Source organism: Chiloscyllium plagiosum, unplaced genomic scaffold (genome assembly GCF_037043375.1).
Source record: "Chiloscyllium plagiosum isolate Xiang-an unplaced genomic scaffold, Cpla_swu_hap1 HiC_scaffold_33, whole genome shotgun sequence".
Taxonomy (NCBI): Eukaryota; Metazoa; Chordata; class Chondrichthyes; order Orectolobiformes; family Hemiscylliidae; genus Chiloscyllium; species Chiloscyllium plagiosum.
The window spans coordinates 1,076,170-1,092,339 of NW_028270171.1; the positions used below are offsets into that span (position 1 = coordinate 1,076,170).

At 43.0% G+C, this 16,170-nt stretch overlaps 1 protein-coding gene across 4 annotated transcripts in view; it reads left to right on the forward strand.

Moving 5' to 3' along the window:
- LOC122542064 (transcriptional enhancer factor TEF-1-like) overlaps positions 1-16,170 on the forward strand; it is an 87,773-nt gene that overhangs the window by 20,551 nt on the left and 51,052 nt on the right. For all 4 annotated transcript variants that reach the window (XM_087978149.1, XM_087978151.1, XM_043679353.2 and 1 more), the window contains one exon: positions 2,272-2,524. In XM_087978149.1, coding sequence (XP_087834275.1) covers positions 2,272-2,524 — 253 coding nt within the window. The remainder of the gene's footprint in view (positions 1-2,271; positions 2,525-16,170) is intronic.

Sequence of the window (16,170 nt, forward strand, 5' to 3'; positions counted from 1 at the left end):
TATTACTTAACAGAACAAAGTAAAGTCAAGCCCACTGGCAGCAGAGCTCACCTCAGTGGGCTTCCTACTGGCTGACTTGGTGAAGATGAACATGATGGAGAGAGGTATTGGCGGAATTGGCCACAATGCTCTGGATTATTTTTCTTTCTTTTTACTTGGCTCTCTTTCTATCATTTCTCTTTTCTTTTGGAGCTGTTTGTGGCAGGTTAGTCAGTGAAATTAGCATGGCAGTTAGAGTAGGCTGTGTGCTGAATAGCAACTCCTCCTGGTGCTCAGAGGTAATGGTGGATACAGCTCCTCACAGTAACTGGAGGTGGTGGTGGCAACGACCGCAGGAATGTCCTCCTGACATCGGGATTAGTGGTGGCCGTGGCAGCAAAGCTTCTCCAGCAACCGGGGCGGTGGCAGCAGCAGACTTTTCAATATGTCACTTTGCTGGCTTCGCCATCTTCGAGGAGGGCAGCTGGAGTGGGCCTCTTGACAAGATAGCGACAACAGCCTGGTCAAGCAGAGGAGCTGGAGACTCCTGGCTGAGATAGGCATAGAGCAGGGACTCCTGGCATTAGTGAGGCAGCAGCAGCAGCATAGTGTGCCCGGAGCTGGAACTCCTGGTGTCATCCAAGTGGCAGTGGAGTCAGAGTTCTGGTTGCAAGACGTGTGCATTCAGCATGGGACTTAGCATTCATTGCAGCATTGGTGAGGTTGGTCCAGCAGCGAGGTGATGGCGCCTAAAGAGTGGCAACTCCTACATTGGTGGATCTGGAGCAGACAGCAGTGGTGGGAAGAAGGTGGCACAGGTATCATTGAGCTGGCTCAGGACCCTTCCAGTCATATCTTTATCCTTTTTATTCTTAAACTATGCCGGATTGTAGCAAATGTTGAAGCTTTTCACTGTCCTTTTGCTGTATTATTCACTGTAAAATGCAGGTGACAAATTATCATTGCAAATATCTGATGAGGATTTTTTGAAAGTTAACTAAAATGAGTATTATCTCAAGTAATTTGAAATGTTAATAGAAAATTATTTCCCCTTCCTTCATACACTTCAGTGTTCTCAGTGAATGCTGCACTCCATGTGTGGAAAAGTGTCAATGTACTTTCCTAATACACAATTGATACATTGAATGGGGAGTTGAGCATGGTGCTGGGAAAGCACAGCAGGTCAGGCAGCATCCAAAGAGCAGGAGAATCGATGTTTCTGAAGCGTTGATTCTCCTGCTCCTTGGATGTTGCCAGACTTGTGCTTTTCCAGCACCACACTCAACTCTGATCTCCAGCATCTGCAGTCCTCACTTTGTTCCTATCCAATGTCGGAGAATGGCCGAGTCTCACTGTCATGGACTGTTAATCCTGATACCCACGTAATGTTCTGACGACCTGGGTTTAATCCCATCATGGCAAATGATGGAAATTGAATTCAACAAAAATCAGGAATTAAAAGCCTAATAATGACATGAATAGATTATTGAGAAAAACCTATAAAGTACTTTTTAGGGAAAGAAACTGTTATCCTTACCTGGTCTGGGCTACATGTGACTCCAGGTAAAAACAATGACTGCAGATGCTAGAAACCAGATTCTGGATTACAGTGGTGCTGGAAAAGCACAGCAGGTCAAGCAGCATCCGAGGAGCAGAAAAATTGACGTTTCGGGCAAAAGCCCTTCATCAGGAATAGAGGCAGAGTGCCTGAAGAGTAGAGAGATAATGTGGTTGAGTTTTAATTGCCCCCTACATAGTGAGGGATGCCCAATGGGTTTGGTCAATGATGCCCTCATCGATGAATGAATGTTTTTTCTCCTGAATCTGCATGTAGCTGTGCAATTCCAGAATAAACCTAACAATGTGGGTAGTGACCATTTGGATGATGGTACTAGCCTGTGATGAAGATCAAAGAAGTAAATGTTGAAGGTTAAAACTTCCAAGAACAATTATTTGGCTGGTAATTGCTTACTTCCCAACAAAGTCTTATGAACTCTTCAAATGTCTCTCGCTGTCTGTCTGTCTCTTCCATTGCCTCTCACAATCACTGACACTTTTTCTTCCCATCTCCAAGTTAATTACAAGATTCTTTTACAATTGAGAAAGGAGAAGAGCTACAGTGGAGATAAAATAACTCCCAGTGATCTCCTAGCAGCTGCCATAACTGAACTTGTGCTGATTATCATGCCCCTAGCTAGTCCAATAAAATAGCAAATATCAATTTCAGGTTGAGGTGCATCACATTTGATTTATTCACCAGTTCCTAAAATTCTTTTTCCTTTTTTACCTCAGATGTGCTGTGCTGTCCTCCAAGCTGAGGCTTGGAGACCCCAGACCATTAAAATAGAGACAAACAGTTGGAGCGAGGGCACCAGCCCTGACCACAACTCTGAGACAATGAATGACTCAATTGAGAAGAATTTGGACAATGATGCAGAGGGTGTGTGGAGTCCTGACATCGAGCAAAGTTTCCAGGAAGCTTTAGCCATTTACCCACCATGTGGCAGGCGAAAAATTATCCTGTCGGATGAAGGAAAAATGTATGGTGAGTGACCGATGCTTTGATTTCACGGAGGAGTAAACTGTCAGCTGTACTTTAACACTGAAGGCTGATTCCTCTCTTTTTATTGCTTCTGCTGAAATGAAGTATTATCCAGAGACTTCACTTTACTCAAAAAGTATTTAAATTGGTTGAGTGGGTTGCAAATGCCTTCTCAGCACTTCTTGTTTTATGCTTGTCCATGAGCAGCTTCCAATTTAAAAATCACTGAACCTTCACAAAACTGTGAGTAGCCTCTTTATTTCAATGTATGATACATTCCAGACTGCTGGATGCACTTGCAGCTTAATAGGAGTGTCGCTCCCAGGCCAGTTCAGATTTGTGTTCACATGAAAATAAGTAAAGCAGTTTGAGAATATAACTGCCTCACCTTCTCCGTGACATCGCCTCATCAATCTTCTGTATGAATGTGGGAGGAAAATTTGATGTGAAGGATTTCCAGCAGGATAGATCTAAAGATTTCAGGTTTTAAATGGTAGCAATTTTGCATTTTAGATATTTTCTTTTCGTGAAGGTTCGTATGTCCATGAAATTCTATGTGAAAGGACAATTTGTGTTTAGAAGCACCAATTTTGAAAGTAAATAGAACATGGAACATTGCAGCGCAGTACAGGCCCTTTGGCCATCTGTTGTGCCAACCCGTGGAACCAATCTGAAGCCCATCTTACCTACACTATTCCATTCTCATCAATATGCCTATCCAGTGACCACTTAAATGCCCTTAAAGTTGGCGAGTCCACTACTGTTGCAGGCAGTATTCCATGCCCCTACTACTGAGTAAAGAAACTACCTCTGACATCTGTCCTATATCTTATCACCCATCAATTTAAAGCTATGTCCCCTCATGCTAGCCATCACCATCCGAGAAAAAAGACTCTCCACTGTCCACCCGATTTAACCCTCTGATTATCTTGTATGTCTCTATTAAGTCACCTCCCCATCATCTTCTCTCTAATGAAAACAGCCTCATGTCCCTCAGCCTTTCCTTATAAGACCTTCTCTCCATACCAGGCAACATCCTAGTAAATCTCCTCTGAACCCTTTCCAATGCTTCCACATCTTTCCTATAATGCAGTGACCAGAACTGTACACAATACTCCAAGTGCGGCTGCACTGGAGCTTTGTACAGCTGCAGCATGACCTTGTGGCTCCGAAACTGAATCCCTCTCCCAATAAAAGCTAACATACCATATGTCGTCTTGGCAACCCCATCAACCTGGGTGGCAATTTACAGGGATCTATGTACATGGACACCAAGGTCTCTGCTCATTTGTATTACCAAGAATCTTCCTATTAGCCCAGTACTCTTTTATTCCTCTTACTCCTTCCAAAGTGAATCACCTCTCACTTTTCTGCATTAAACTCCATTTGCCACCTCTCAGCCCAGCTCTGCAGCTTATCTATGTCCCTTTGTAACCTGCAACATCTTCAGAACTATCCACAACTCCACTGACTTTAGTGTCATCTGCAAATTTACTAACCCACCTTTCTACACCCTCATCCAGGTCATTTATAAAAATGACAAAAAGCAGTGGCCCCAAAACAGATACTTGTGGTAAATATTTGTTTACTTTCTACCTGATTCTAATTGTTTAATTAAACTTTTTTTATAGTTAGATCAATCACACTGATGTCTATGCTCCTACAACTACTACATAGAACATAGAAGAATACAGCGCAGTACAGGCCCTTCGGCCCTCGATGTTGCGCCGATCCAAGCCCACCTAACCTACACTAGCCCACCATCCTCCATATGCCTATTAAATGCCCATAATGAGGGAGAGTCCACCACTGCTACTGACAGGGCATTCCATGAACTCACGACTCGCTGAGTAAAGAACCTATCCCTAACATCTGTCCTATACCTACCCCCCCCCCTTACTAAGGAGGTAAAAAAGCAGAACATTTGAAAAATCATAATCTAACTGAGGAGAGTCAGCATGGTTTAATGAAATGGAAATTGAGTCGGACCCATTTAAGTAGAACCAGTAGATGTGTTGTATTTGGACTTCCAGAAGGCATTTGATAAGGTACCTCGCAAAAGGTTACATCATAACATAAGAGCCATGTGTTTGAGATAGGATATTGGCATAGAGTGAGAATCAGTTCATGGGCTGGAAACAATGAGGGGTTCCACAGGGATAAATGCTGGGGCCACAACTGTTTAATTGGAGGCACTTCAGAAAAGGTTTAACAGGCTGATTCTCAGAATGGAGGGATTGTCTTGTGAGCAAAGCCTAAGCAGGTTAGGGCTCCACTCCCTGGAGTTTAGAAGAATGAAAGGTGATCTCATTGAAACATCTAGGATTCTTAAAGGGCTTGACAAGATTGGTGCATGGAGTTTTCGCCTCGTGGGAGAGTTTAGGACCAGAAGCCTTGATCTCAGAATAAAGAGGCACCAATTTGAGATGAGGAATTTCTTCTCTCCCAAGATGGAGTGTCTTTGGAACACCTTGCCACAGAGCAATGGTGGTAGAGTCCTTGTATATTGACGTCTGAAACGGATAGATTATTTTCCAGTAGGGAAATCTAGGATTACAGGGAAGTTTAGGAAAGTGAGGAATGTCAGATCATCCATGTTTCTATTGAATGGCCGAACAAGCTCAAGGGGCTGAATGGCCTACCGCTGTTCCTATTTCTTATGGATTATCCTGGATATCTGTGGTAACTGGTGCAGTTAGAACTCTAAGTCCCTGTTATCTAATAACATACTGTAGGCTTTCTTCAGGAATGAAGTTATTTGAATAAAGCACCAGTGCTGATGGAATAATGCCTTAGGAGGTTAAGGTAAAAAGGAGAAATATAGGACAGTAAATGAAATAAAAAGAAAGATCATGTTAGTCAGAAGTCTTTCTCCAAAAAGTCAGTGAAAAGAAGCTGGTGATTTTATCCGTGGAAAAGATAATTGTTTGCACTAAGTCTGGGCAAAGTGATACTATAAAAAGTAGCCAATAGAGGTCACTATCCAAATATTTGTTTCAATAATATTATTCTAAAGCAGTTTGATAACTCTCACCTTGAGTATTGCCATGTGCAATTCACAAGAATGCAAGTTTAAGGGGAAAGACAAATTTATACTGCATGAAAGGAGAGTGATGGTTGTTTGGCAATTGCAAAAGGAATATGTTGTTTGATATCAACTAGTCCCATGTTTTCAATATGTAAATAACATCTCTGAACCAATTGATTGATTAGAAGATATCTCGAATGAATACGACTAGAGGTTGGGGACTTGTAGCACAATAGTAGTGCCCCTATCTCTGCGAGGAGGTCCAGCATCAACAACCATCTGCCCAAAGATGTGCTGTAACATGTCCAATCAGGTTAATTAGAAGTTAATTTTCTTAACTGTTTCTGGAAGGGGTGGATATCTGATTTTGTTTTATATGGGGAATGGAATACAAGTTATTCCCTCTCGAGATCTTGCTTTTGCCTTTATACACCAAGGATAGCTGCAAAGGCAGAAAGTACATTTGCTGAATAATCCAGGGGGTGCTACTAGCTTCACTAACAACTATTTTAAGATAATTTATACAGTCATAGACATATAGAAGAGGCTTTTTGGCCCATTAAATCTCTACCAATCCCATTTTCCAGCACTTGTCCTGTAATTTTGAATGTTATGACGTTTCAAAAGCTCATCCATGCACTTTTTTAAAGGTTGAGGTTTCCTGCTTCTATTACACTCACAGGCAGTGTATTCTAGAGCCCCACTACGCCCTGCGTGAACAGCCTTTCCTCAAACCCCCACTAAATTATTTGACCTTCACTTTTTTATTTAAAAAAAAATTATAACCCCTCATTAATGACCCTACAACTAAGGGGAACAACTGCTTCCTACCCACCCTGTCCATGCCCCTCATAATTTTTATACATCCTGATTGGATCCCCCTCAAACTTCTTTGCTCCGCAGAAAACATCCTGAGCCTAACCAGCCTCTCGTCCATAGCTAAAGTGCTCCAGCCCATATAACATCCTGACGAATTGCCTATCATCCATTCAGTGCAATTGAGTCCTTCCTATGGTGAGGTGACCAGAGGTGCACACAGTACTCCAGCTGTGGCCTAACCAAGTTTTTTTTTTGTGCAACTCCAATATAACCTCCCTGCTATTATAATCTATGTCCTAATTGATGAAGGCAATTGTCCTCTGTTCTGCCATAACAACTATTAGCCTGTCCTCCTGCATTCAAACTACATCAACCACACTGCCCTCCTCTACACACTTGGTTCTCTCAAATTCTATCAGGTATGAGCTTCCTCTGACAAAACCATGCCCACTACCCCTGATCACAATGTGACATTTTCTCATTCGCTGGAAGTGAGATATCTTCACAAGCATGGGCTTGTTCTCTGCAAACAAAAGGGCATTGCTCAAACCTTGCCTCTTTCTTGAATATTTCCGAAAATATCGGGAGTCTAAAGTTCCCTCTTCATTTCTCCATGCCAATGCCTTGGCTAATTAGATTTAACTTACCAATCTATCAACACCACTTTTCTCTTGTGGTAAGAGTTATGACTGTATGAAATTTGGCATGCTTGGGGGATTTTCCTGATGAGTAAAGAATGTAAAGCTTTCACAATACACTCTTGGAGAAGTGATTATTTTGATTTAACTGGGCCAGCAAGCTCAGGAATGGCAGATAGAATGGAATTTAGATACATGCAAGGTGTTGCATTTTGTAGGTCAAACCAGAGCAGGACTTACATGATCAATGGTAGGGCCTTGGGATGTGTTATAGAACAAAGATCTGGGGGTACAGGTTCATAGCTGTTTGAAAGTGGAGTCACAGGTAGACAGGGTAGTGAAGAAGGCTTTCAGCATGCTTGCTTTCATCAGCCAGAGCATTGAGTATAGGAGTTGGGACATCTTATTGCAGCTGTATAAGATGTTGGTGAGGCCACGTTTGGAGTATTGCATGGAGTTCTGATCACACTCCTGTACACAGGATAGAAAGAGTGCAGAAGAGATTTACTAGGATGCTACCTGACTGGAATTGTAAGGAGAGGCTGCATAGTCTGGGACATTTTTTCCTGGAGCATACAGCTCTGAGGGGTGACCTTCTAGAGGTTTATAAAAATGATGGGAGGCATAGTTAAGGTAAACAGTTTTTCCCCATGGTAGAGTCTAAAACTAGAGGGCATAGGTTTAAGGTGAGAAATGCAAAAGGGTCAAGAGGGGCAATTTTTTTTCAGAGGGTGGTGAGTGTTTGGAACAGGCTGCCAGAGGTCGTGGTAGAAACAAATTTTGTCACTAAAGAAGCATTTAGACATGTGCATGGATGGGATAGGTATGGAGGGATATGGACCAAACACAGGCAAATGAGACTAATTTAATAGTAAAAACTGGGCGTCATGGACAACTTTGGCTGAAGGACCTGTTTTCATGCTGTAAACATCTATAACTCAGTGGCAGTGCTGAGCAGAACACATGCATTATCCATCTGTAGCTAATTGTACTTACGGTATTGTGATCCTATTATGGGCCATTAATGTTTGAAGAAGAAATGTAAGCATCCAACAAATGATTAACAGACCAATATGACAAGTTTTTATGATTTTAAACAAGATTAATCTTTATTATATATTGAAAGGAATTAAAGTAGGAAATGTTGCTGACAAAAGGCATTTTACTGAACTTTTCATCTTCCCTCAGGAAAAAATCGCAAGAATACAAATTTAAGAAGAAATTTAATATTTATACTGCATGAGAGAAGCATGTCGATTGGTTGACAAGTGGACTCTAATAAGACACTGCCACGGAGAATGCACCCATTATCCCCGATTTAACAGATAATTGTCAGACTTGACTTAAATTTTAAATCAGGCAGGTCAATTGGTCAGGGTTCTGCCCTCCAAAAAAGCCAGAGAAAGTCTGTCAGGTATTTGTTGATCTTAACCTGGTGCAGTGCATATTACTTTCTGTTTGCAAATCACAGGGCCCTGTATAAATATTGTAGCTTCAAGAACATGGAAATGCTTCACATTGTAAGCCCAACTGACAATTATCCATAGAGTTCTTCACACTTTCAGGATTATCTAGCAAATGTTGAGTAATTGCAAACACCTAATGTTGGCACGGTTTTGCACACTTGGGCTGGTTGGGGAGTGTTTAGTGTAATCCAGACAGCTGAAGGGATGAGTTCCCCCAGTCTGTGGGACATACAACCCATGTACTTGGCATCAAACAGATACCTGCATGATATAATGGGTATCATTCTACACCCAAAGTTACATTCAAAGTGGAATAGTCAAATGGTCTCCAGCATCTGCAGTCCTCACTTTCTACTAGTCTGTTTCCTTGATGTCCTGGTTGAGAAATCAGCTGGGGGTTCTCTACTTCTGACGACTACAGGTTGGGGTTCCTACAATTCTGTACTCATAAGACCAATCTAATACAGCAATCTTTTAAATAGAGGTCTGAGCTATTGTTCCCTTTGCAAACCTGATGATAAAACCGCATGCATTAAAGTAATCCTCCAGCATAATGGCTCCCGATTACATTATTTTTCACTATATATCATGGGAATTCATTGAAGGTCCTAAGGCAATTACTTTGGTCCTGAATAGTGTCCATCTGCCCCTCACTAGGTAAGTTATTTCAAAATTTAGAGCAACATGTGACCACAGGCATACCTGCCACTAATAGGACGCCACCGTCAGGCCAAAAGACATGCTGTCCCCACACAATTTGGCAGCTCACAGTCATCTGCCTGACCTGCTGCGCTTTTCCAGCAACACATTTTCAGCTCTGATCTCCAGCATCTGCAGTCCTCACTTTCTCCTAGCTCATAGTCATCAGCAGGAATTGGTCTGTTCTACATGACCATGCCTGTTACTAATCAAACTTCACTGGTCAATCAATCAGCACTTTTCTGTTATGCAGTATACAGGGGAACCTCGATTATCCGAATGAGATGGGTGGGCACTATTCCATTTGGATAATCGATTATTTGGTTAATCGATTTAAATGCCTTTCCTCTGGGGCTCGGCATGTTTAAAGTCTGCTCCCCGTTCAGGAGACTGCAGCAGCACACAAGGCCCTGCCCCCGCACCTCCCAACCATCCAACACCATGCCCGCGCCCCCACTCCCCCATCCCCATCCAGCACTGCCCCCCCCCCGCCCCTCTCTGGGGGAGCCGGACTGTACACCAACAAAATACGACTGTTGTTGCTACTGCCCTTGTGGGGTAAGTCTCCATGTAGCGCACACACATTGACACAAACACGCACATTTTTTTACTGCAACTTTTTGCCAGGTTCCACTTCTGTGCTATACAGGACAATGTTAGTCAGATTATCCGGAGGGGGTGGGGGGAGTGGTGGTGTTAGGGTACACCCCTCTGTAGAACTCCAGGAAAAGTGTGAGGAGAGAGAGGGGGCGGGCAGACAGTCATTTGGAGACAGTGCCTCTTTAATCACTGTCAACAAAAGACGCAATCTCTGTTGGAAATGAATCTTTGATGTAATTTTCTATCAGGACCTCCAAGATCTCCTTCAGATAATCTGATTTTCAGATAATTGGTATCTGGATAATCAAGGTTCCACTGTAAATTTCCCTGTAAATCGGTTTTCCTGCAAATTGCCCTGATGAATACAAGACAAAAAGCTTTGGCAAAATGTCTTTTTTCAGCAATGCCTATCATCGTTAATTTAACACTAACCTTAAAAATGATGGGATAAAATCAGTTTTAATGATCCCTCCTTCACCCACGTCCACAAACGTTCCCCATACAAAACCTTGAAGCTTCTTTTACCTTCTTTCTCCTGGGACCAACCGAAAGAGATGCGACAATCCTCTGGAATTTACTTAAAGTATCATAGAACATTACAGTGCAATACAGGCCCTTCAGCCCTCAATGCTGTGCTGATCTGTGAAAATAATCTGATGCCCATCTAACCTATAATGCACCATTATTATCTATGTGTAAATCCAATGCCCATTGAAATGCCCTTAATGTCAGTGAGTCTACTACTGTTGCAGTCAGGCCATTCCACACCCCATTACTCTGAGTAAATAAACTACCCTTGATATCTGTCCTAAATCTATCACCCCTCCATTTTAAAGCTATCTCACTCTCATGTTAACCTTCATCATCCGAGGAAAAAGGCTCTGTGTCCACCCTATCTAACCCTCTGATTATCTTATACGTCTCTATTAAGTCACCTCTCAACCTCCTCCTCTCCAATGAAAACAGCCTCAGTTCCCTCAGCCTTTCCTCATAAGATCTTCCCTCTGTACCAGGCAACATCCTAGTAAATCTCCTCTGAACCCTTTGCAAAGCTTCCATTTCCTTTCCATAATGCGGTTACCAGAACTGTATGCAATATTCAGGTTGCGGCCTTACCAGAGTCTTGTACAGCTGAAGCGTGACCTCGTGGCTGTGAAATTCAATTCCCCTACCAATAAGTGCCAACACACCCATATGCCGCCTTAACAAACCTGTCAATCTGGGTGGCAACTTTCAGGTATTTATGCACCTGGACACTGCAATCTCTCTGTTCATCTACTGTCATGGAGAACAGATCAATCCCTGCTGATGACTGTGCGCTGCCAAGAATTTTACCATTAGCCCAGTACTCTGCATTCCTGTTATTTCTTCTGAAGTGAGCTACCTCATGCTTTTCCACATTAAACTCCATTTGCCACCTCTCAGGCCAGCTTTGCAGCTTATCTATGTCCCTCTGTAACCCACAACATCCTTCGGCACTATCCACAGCTCTGCCTCCCTTAGTGTCATCTGCAAATTTAGTAACTCATCCTTCTACGCCCACATCCAGATCATTTATAAAAATGTCAAACAGCAGTGGCCCCAAAACAGATCCTTGCAGCACACCACTGGTTATTGAGCTCCAGAATGAACATTTCCCATCAACTACCACTCTCTGGCTTCTTTCAGCTAGCCAATTTCTGATCCAAACCACTAAATCACCTTCAATCCCAAAAGTCTGTATTTTATGCAATAGCTTACCATTGTGAACCTTATCAAATGCCTTACTGAAGTCCAGATACACCACATCAACTGCCTTACCTTCATCCCCTTTTTTTGTCACCTCCTTGAAGAACTCCATATCGTATCCATGATATTGAATCAATTTGTCAAAGATAGATACAATTCTGTCGGGTTTCTTCTATTAGCATTTTGGCTGTGAATCCCTCCACCTTTTCACTTACTACCTGGTGATTGTGAATGTTTCAGTTCCTTGTTTTAGCAAATTGTCAACAGATATCCAAGTGCCTTCATGCCGTTTTCTAAGCCAACTATAACCCTTTCTATCCCGAAGCTCTGAGAGGATCACTATAGATTTCTTCTGTAAGCTACAAACTACCTACAAAGCTTCCAGTTACCTTTCCCTCATGAAATCTGAGCTAACTACCTGCATCTGCAGCAAACACATTTGGATAAAATAAGCAGAAGAACTTTCTAACCAGGGCTTGTTTACCTCCAGTCACAACATGGCATCCCAACTCCTATACTCAATGCACTGACCAATAAACGCAAGCTACCAAATGTCGCCTTTCTACTCTTTCTACCAGTGCTCCACTTTCCAGGAACTATTGTTATGGACCAGGCCAGGCCCCATCAAACCATTTCAAGGAAGTAGCCCAGAACCTATTCCCAATACTTGCAACAATCCCCATAACACCCCTTGGCAAAAAAAAGGTAAAATCCAACCCAGGTTCTTACAGGAGAGATGTCAGAGAGAGGGAGGATCAGCATGGAGCAGCTCCTTTGGGTCCAGCAGCCTCACAACAACTGCTTGTTAAAACCATACCAAACCAGAGAGAAGCTGAGCTGGGAGAACTGGCCATCCCCTTTCATTGTACAAGTGTTTCTTTTAAAACTCGAAAGCCTTTTTTTCCTGAGGCAGTATCTGTTAGCTATAATCAAACTGGCCCAAAATCCCTTCAAACCTAGATTTTTAGAATTGCTGCTTTTATGATCTCTCTGGGGTAAAAAAGCCAAAGACAGCATACCTTGTGAAAGGAGCAGCATTGTCACACTATGAACCTATACCCCAAGGTCTCTTTGTTTGGCAACACTCCCCAGGACCTTACCGTTCGTGTAAGTCCTGCCCTGACTTGTCTAGCCAAAATGCAACACCTCATCTATCTAAATGAAACTCTATCTGCCACTCCTCAGCTCATCTGATTAAGGTCCTGTTGTACTCTTAAGATAACCTTCATCGCCCACTACGCAAATTTTGATGTAATCTGCAAATTTATTATCTGTTCCTATGATATTCACATCCAAATCATTCATATAAATGACAAAAAGCAGTGTACCCTGCACTGCTCCTTGTGGCATATTGCAGGTTGCAGGCCTTCAGTCCAGAAAAGAACCCTCCATCTCCCACCTTCAAACCAACTTTGTATCCAATTGGCTAGCTCTTCCATGTGATCTAACCTTGCTAACCAGTCTACAATGTTTAACCTAGTTGAACACCTTTTGAGTCTCTATAGGCAACATCCCCTACTCTGCCTCCATCAATCTTCTTTCTCACTTCTTTAAAAAGCTCAGTCGAGTTAGTGAAACATGATTTCCCATGCAAGCAGCCATGTTGACTATCCCTAATCTTGAGTGCAAAGTGGTAGAGAACCTTCATAAAGTTCATCACTAAATTAATTGAGGTTGGGCAGCATGGTGGCTCAGTGGTTAGCACTGCTGCCTCACAGCGCCAGGGACCTGGATTTGGTTCCACCCTCAGGGGACTATCTGTGTGGAGTTTGCACATTCTCCCCGTGTCTGCGTGGGTTTCCTCCGTGAGCTCCAGTTTCCTCCCACAATCCAAAGATGTGCAGGTCAGGTGAATTGTCCATGCTAAATTGTCCATAGTGTTAGGTGCATTAGTAGGGGGTAAATATAGGATAGGGGAATGGGTCTGGGTGGGTTACTCTTTGGAGGATCAGTGTGGACTTGTTGGGCTGAAGGGCCTGTTTTCATACTGTTGGGAATCTAATCTGATCTAATCTAAAAATATCAAACAAATGCAACAACATTCTTGGTCAGTGGTGCTTTGTAGCTAATGCCCTGCCAATGTAATTAACTCAGCCACGTTAGGGAGATTTAAACAATCCTTGGTTGATGATGGGATAGTGTAGGGGGATGGGTTTAGATTAGTTCACAGGTCAGTGCAACATTGAGGGCCGAAGCGCCTGTTCTGCACTGTATTGTTCTATGTTCTAACTCACAACATATGGCAGAGCTGAACCTCTGACCTTGGATTAGCAAACTAGTACTGGGACTACTCCACTCCTGCACCCAAAACTGGGCATCTCACTTATCATGCTCCAGCTCCTCATGCTGCTACTAAAAACTGCTTCTGTGCAGTAATATGAGCAAGGTAAAAGTGGAAGAGTCTTCCAAAGATCACGCGCATGCATCTCCCAGTGATTAACTTGGCTGCTGTTGGTGACTTTAAAATGTTTAAGGTAGCGCTTCGACATGTCTCTGACCAGAGATTGAAGGAGAGAGTGCATGAAATAGAGCACTGGAGCTCCTGGGTTCAAAGTAACTCGGGAGTTGATGTGCAGTAGCTGTCTGTTGCTGTGGAGTACTTGCAGACAGGAATGGAACAGCTGCAGGTTTGCTCCAACACTGATTTAGCAGCTGCCTCGAGAATCAAGGGCAAAAGAGACTTTGATCAAGTTAAAAATTGGCCTGTTCTCTGAGGTGAGCTGCCAGGCATGCTTCAGGTCTGATGGCGTGAAGGAAATTTCACAGAAGTTTCTATTTTGACCTTTTCAGTGTTTGCTGGAACAAAATGAGACTTGAAATTCTCTCTTTTCAGAACTGAAGTCTACTGAACTGAGGATTTCTTTCCATTTGTGTTGAAGTTCTCTTGTTGGTTTTTAAATGCTTCAGCTCCCCATGACCACATCTCCCCCCCCCCCCCACCCCCTCCCAAACCAGTGCTCAGGGTCTGAGCTGCCCTCTTTTTTTTTAACAGTATTCCTCTGAAATAAGCTGCCTATAAAAGAGGCCTAAAGACTTACTCCTCCCACTGTGTACAATAGATCAATGTGTCACACAAAATCAATTGTAACTTTTGATTTCCAATTATTTCCTGTGGCATAAAATTTTACCGGTGAACAAAATAATACACTTTCACTTCACACCTGATGTTAAATTTCAATAAGTAGTGCTGAAATAGAAGAGCATGTTAACTTTTGATGTAAATGTGTGAAAATCAAATGTCAAAGAGGACAGGTAGGAAAGAATGCAGTTTGGATTTTACAGAAAAGCTTAGCATGAATGGCTGTAATGTTCCCCTGATGCATGATGTAGTCTGAAGGTCATCTGAATGCAGCCGTCCTTGGTCACAAAGTGGAAATTTGATCCATGCTACACAACAGGCCGCCTGATTGGGTGCAGAGTGTTTAACTGGCCCTTTTTTAAAAAAAATAAATTCATAAACTATCTTGATCTCATTTTCTAAAATGTTTTGGGTCAGTCAATTGTGATCAGATGCTCTTTCGATTATTCATAAGTTAACTTGCCAACCTGTGAAGCCACTTGAGCTGTAGAGTTGTATCAGATTTACATACAGTATTGCTAGTGCGTGATTCCACCAGCTTGATTCATATGGAGGACATGATTTGGAGATGCTCATGTTGGACTGAGGTGGACAAAGTTAAAAAGCACACAACACCAGGTTATAGTCCAACAGGTTTATTTGGAAACACTAGCTTTCAGAGCACTGCTCCGGAGTCACACCCACCTGATGTAGGAGCAGTGCTCTGAAAGCTCGTGCTTCCAGTTAAACCTGTTGGAGTATAACCTGGTGTCTTATGGAGGAGTTCATGGTGTCATTTGTTGTTCTATTGAACTATATATTGTTCAAGTTGATTCCAGAGGGCTCATGTTTTACCTGGTTGATTCAGACTTCTCAGTCCATTTATACCTGACCTTTTGTGCCTGTTATAATTTAAACACTTTAATTGGCTGGTTATTGCAGATTTTGATTTGGTATATTTCCTAATCCACCAAATTTCTCTCTTGTAATGAGGTTTCTGACCCCGTACTGCCCGGTTCTACCTCCTTCCCAAGAAAAACAAGCCTGGCCAACCCATTGTCTCAGCATGCTCCTGCCCCACTGAACTCATCTCTACCTATCCCCCACTAGTCCAGGAACTCCCCACATACGCTCCAGACACCACCCATGCCCTCCACCTCTTCCAAGACTTCCGTTTCCCTGGCCCCCAACGCCTCATCTTCACCATGGATATCCAATCCCTCTACACCTCATCTGCCATGACCAGGGCCTCCAAGCCCTGGTGGGCGGCACGGTGGCACAGTGGTTAGCACTGCTGCCTCACAGCGCCAGAGACCCGGGTTCAATTCCCGCCTCAGGCGACTGACTGTGTGGAGTTTGCACATTCTCCCCGTGTCTGCGTGGGTTTCCTCCGGGTGCTCCGGTTTCCTCCCACAGTCCAAAGATGTGCAGAGTCAGGTGAATTGGCCATGCTAAATTGTCCGTAGTGTTAGATAAGGGGTAAATGTAGGGGTATGGGTGGGTTGCGCTTCGGCGGGTCGGTGTGGACTTGTTGGGCCGAAGGGCCTGTTTCCACACTGTAAAGTAATCTAATCTAAAGTAATCTAATCTAATCTAAGCCCTCCATTTCTTCC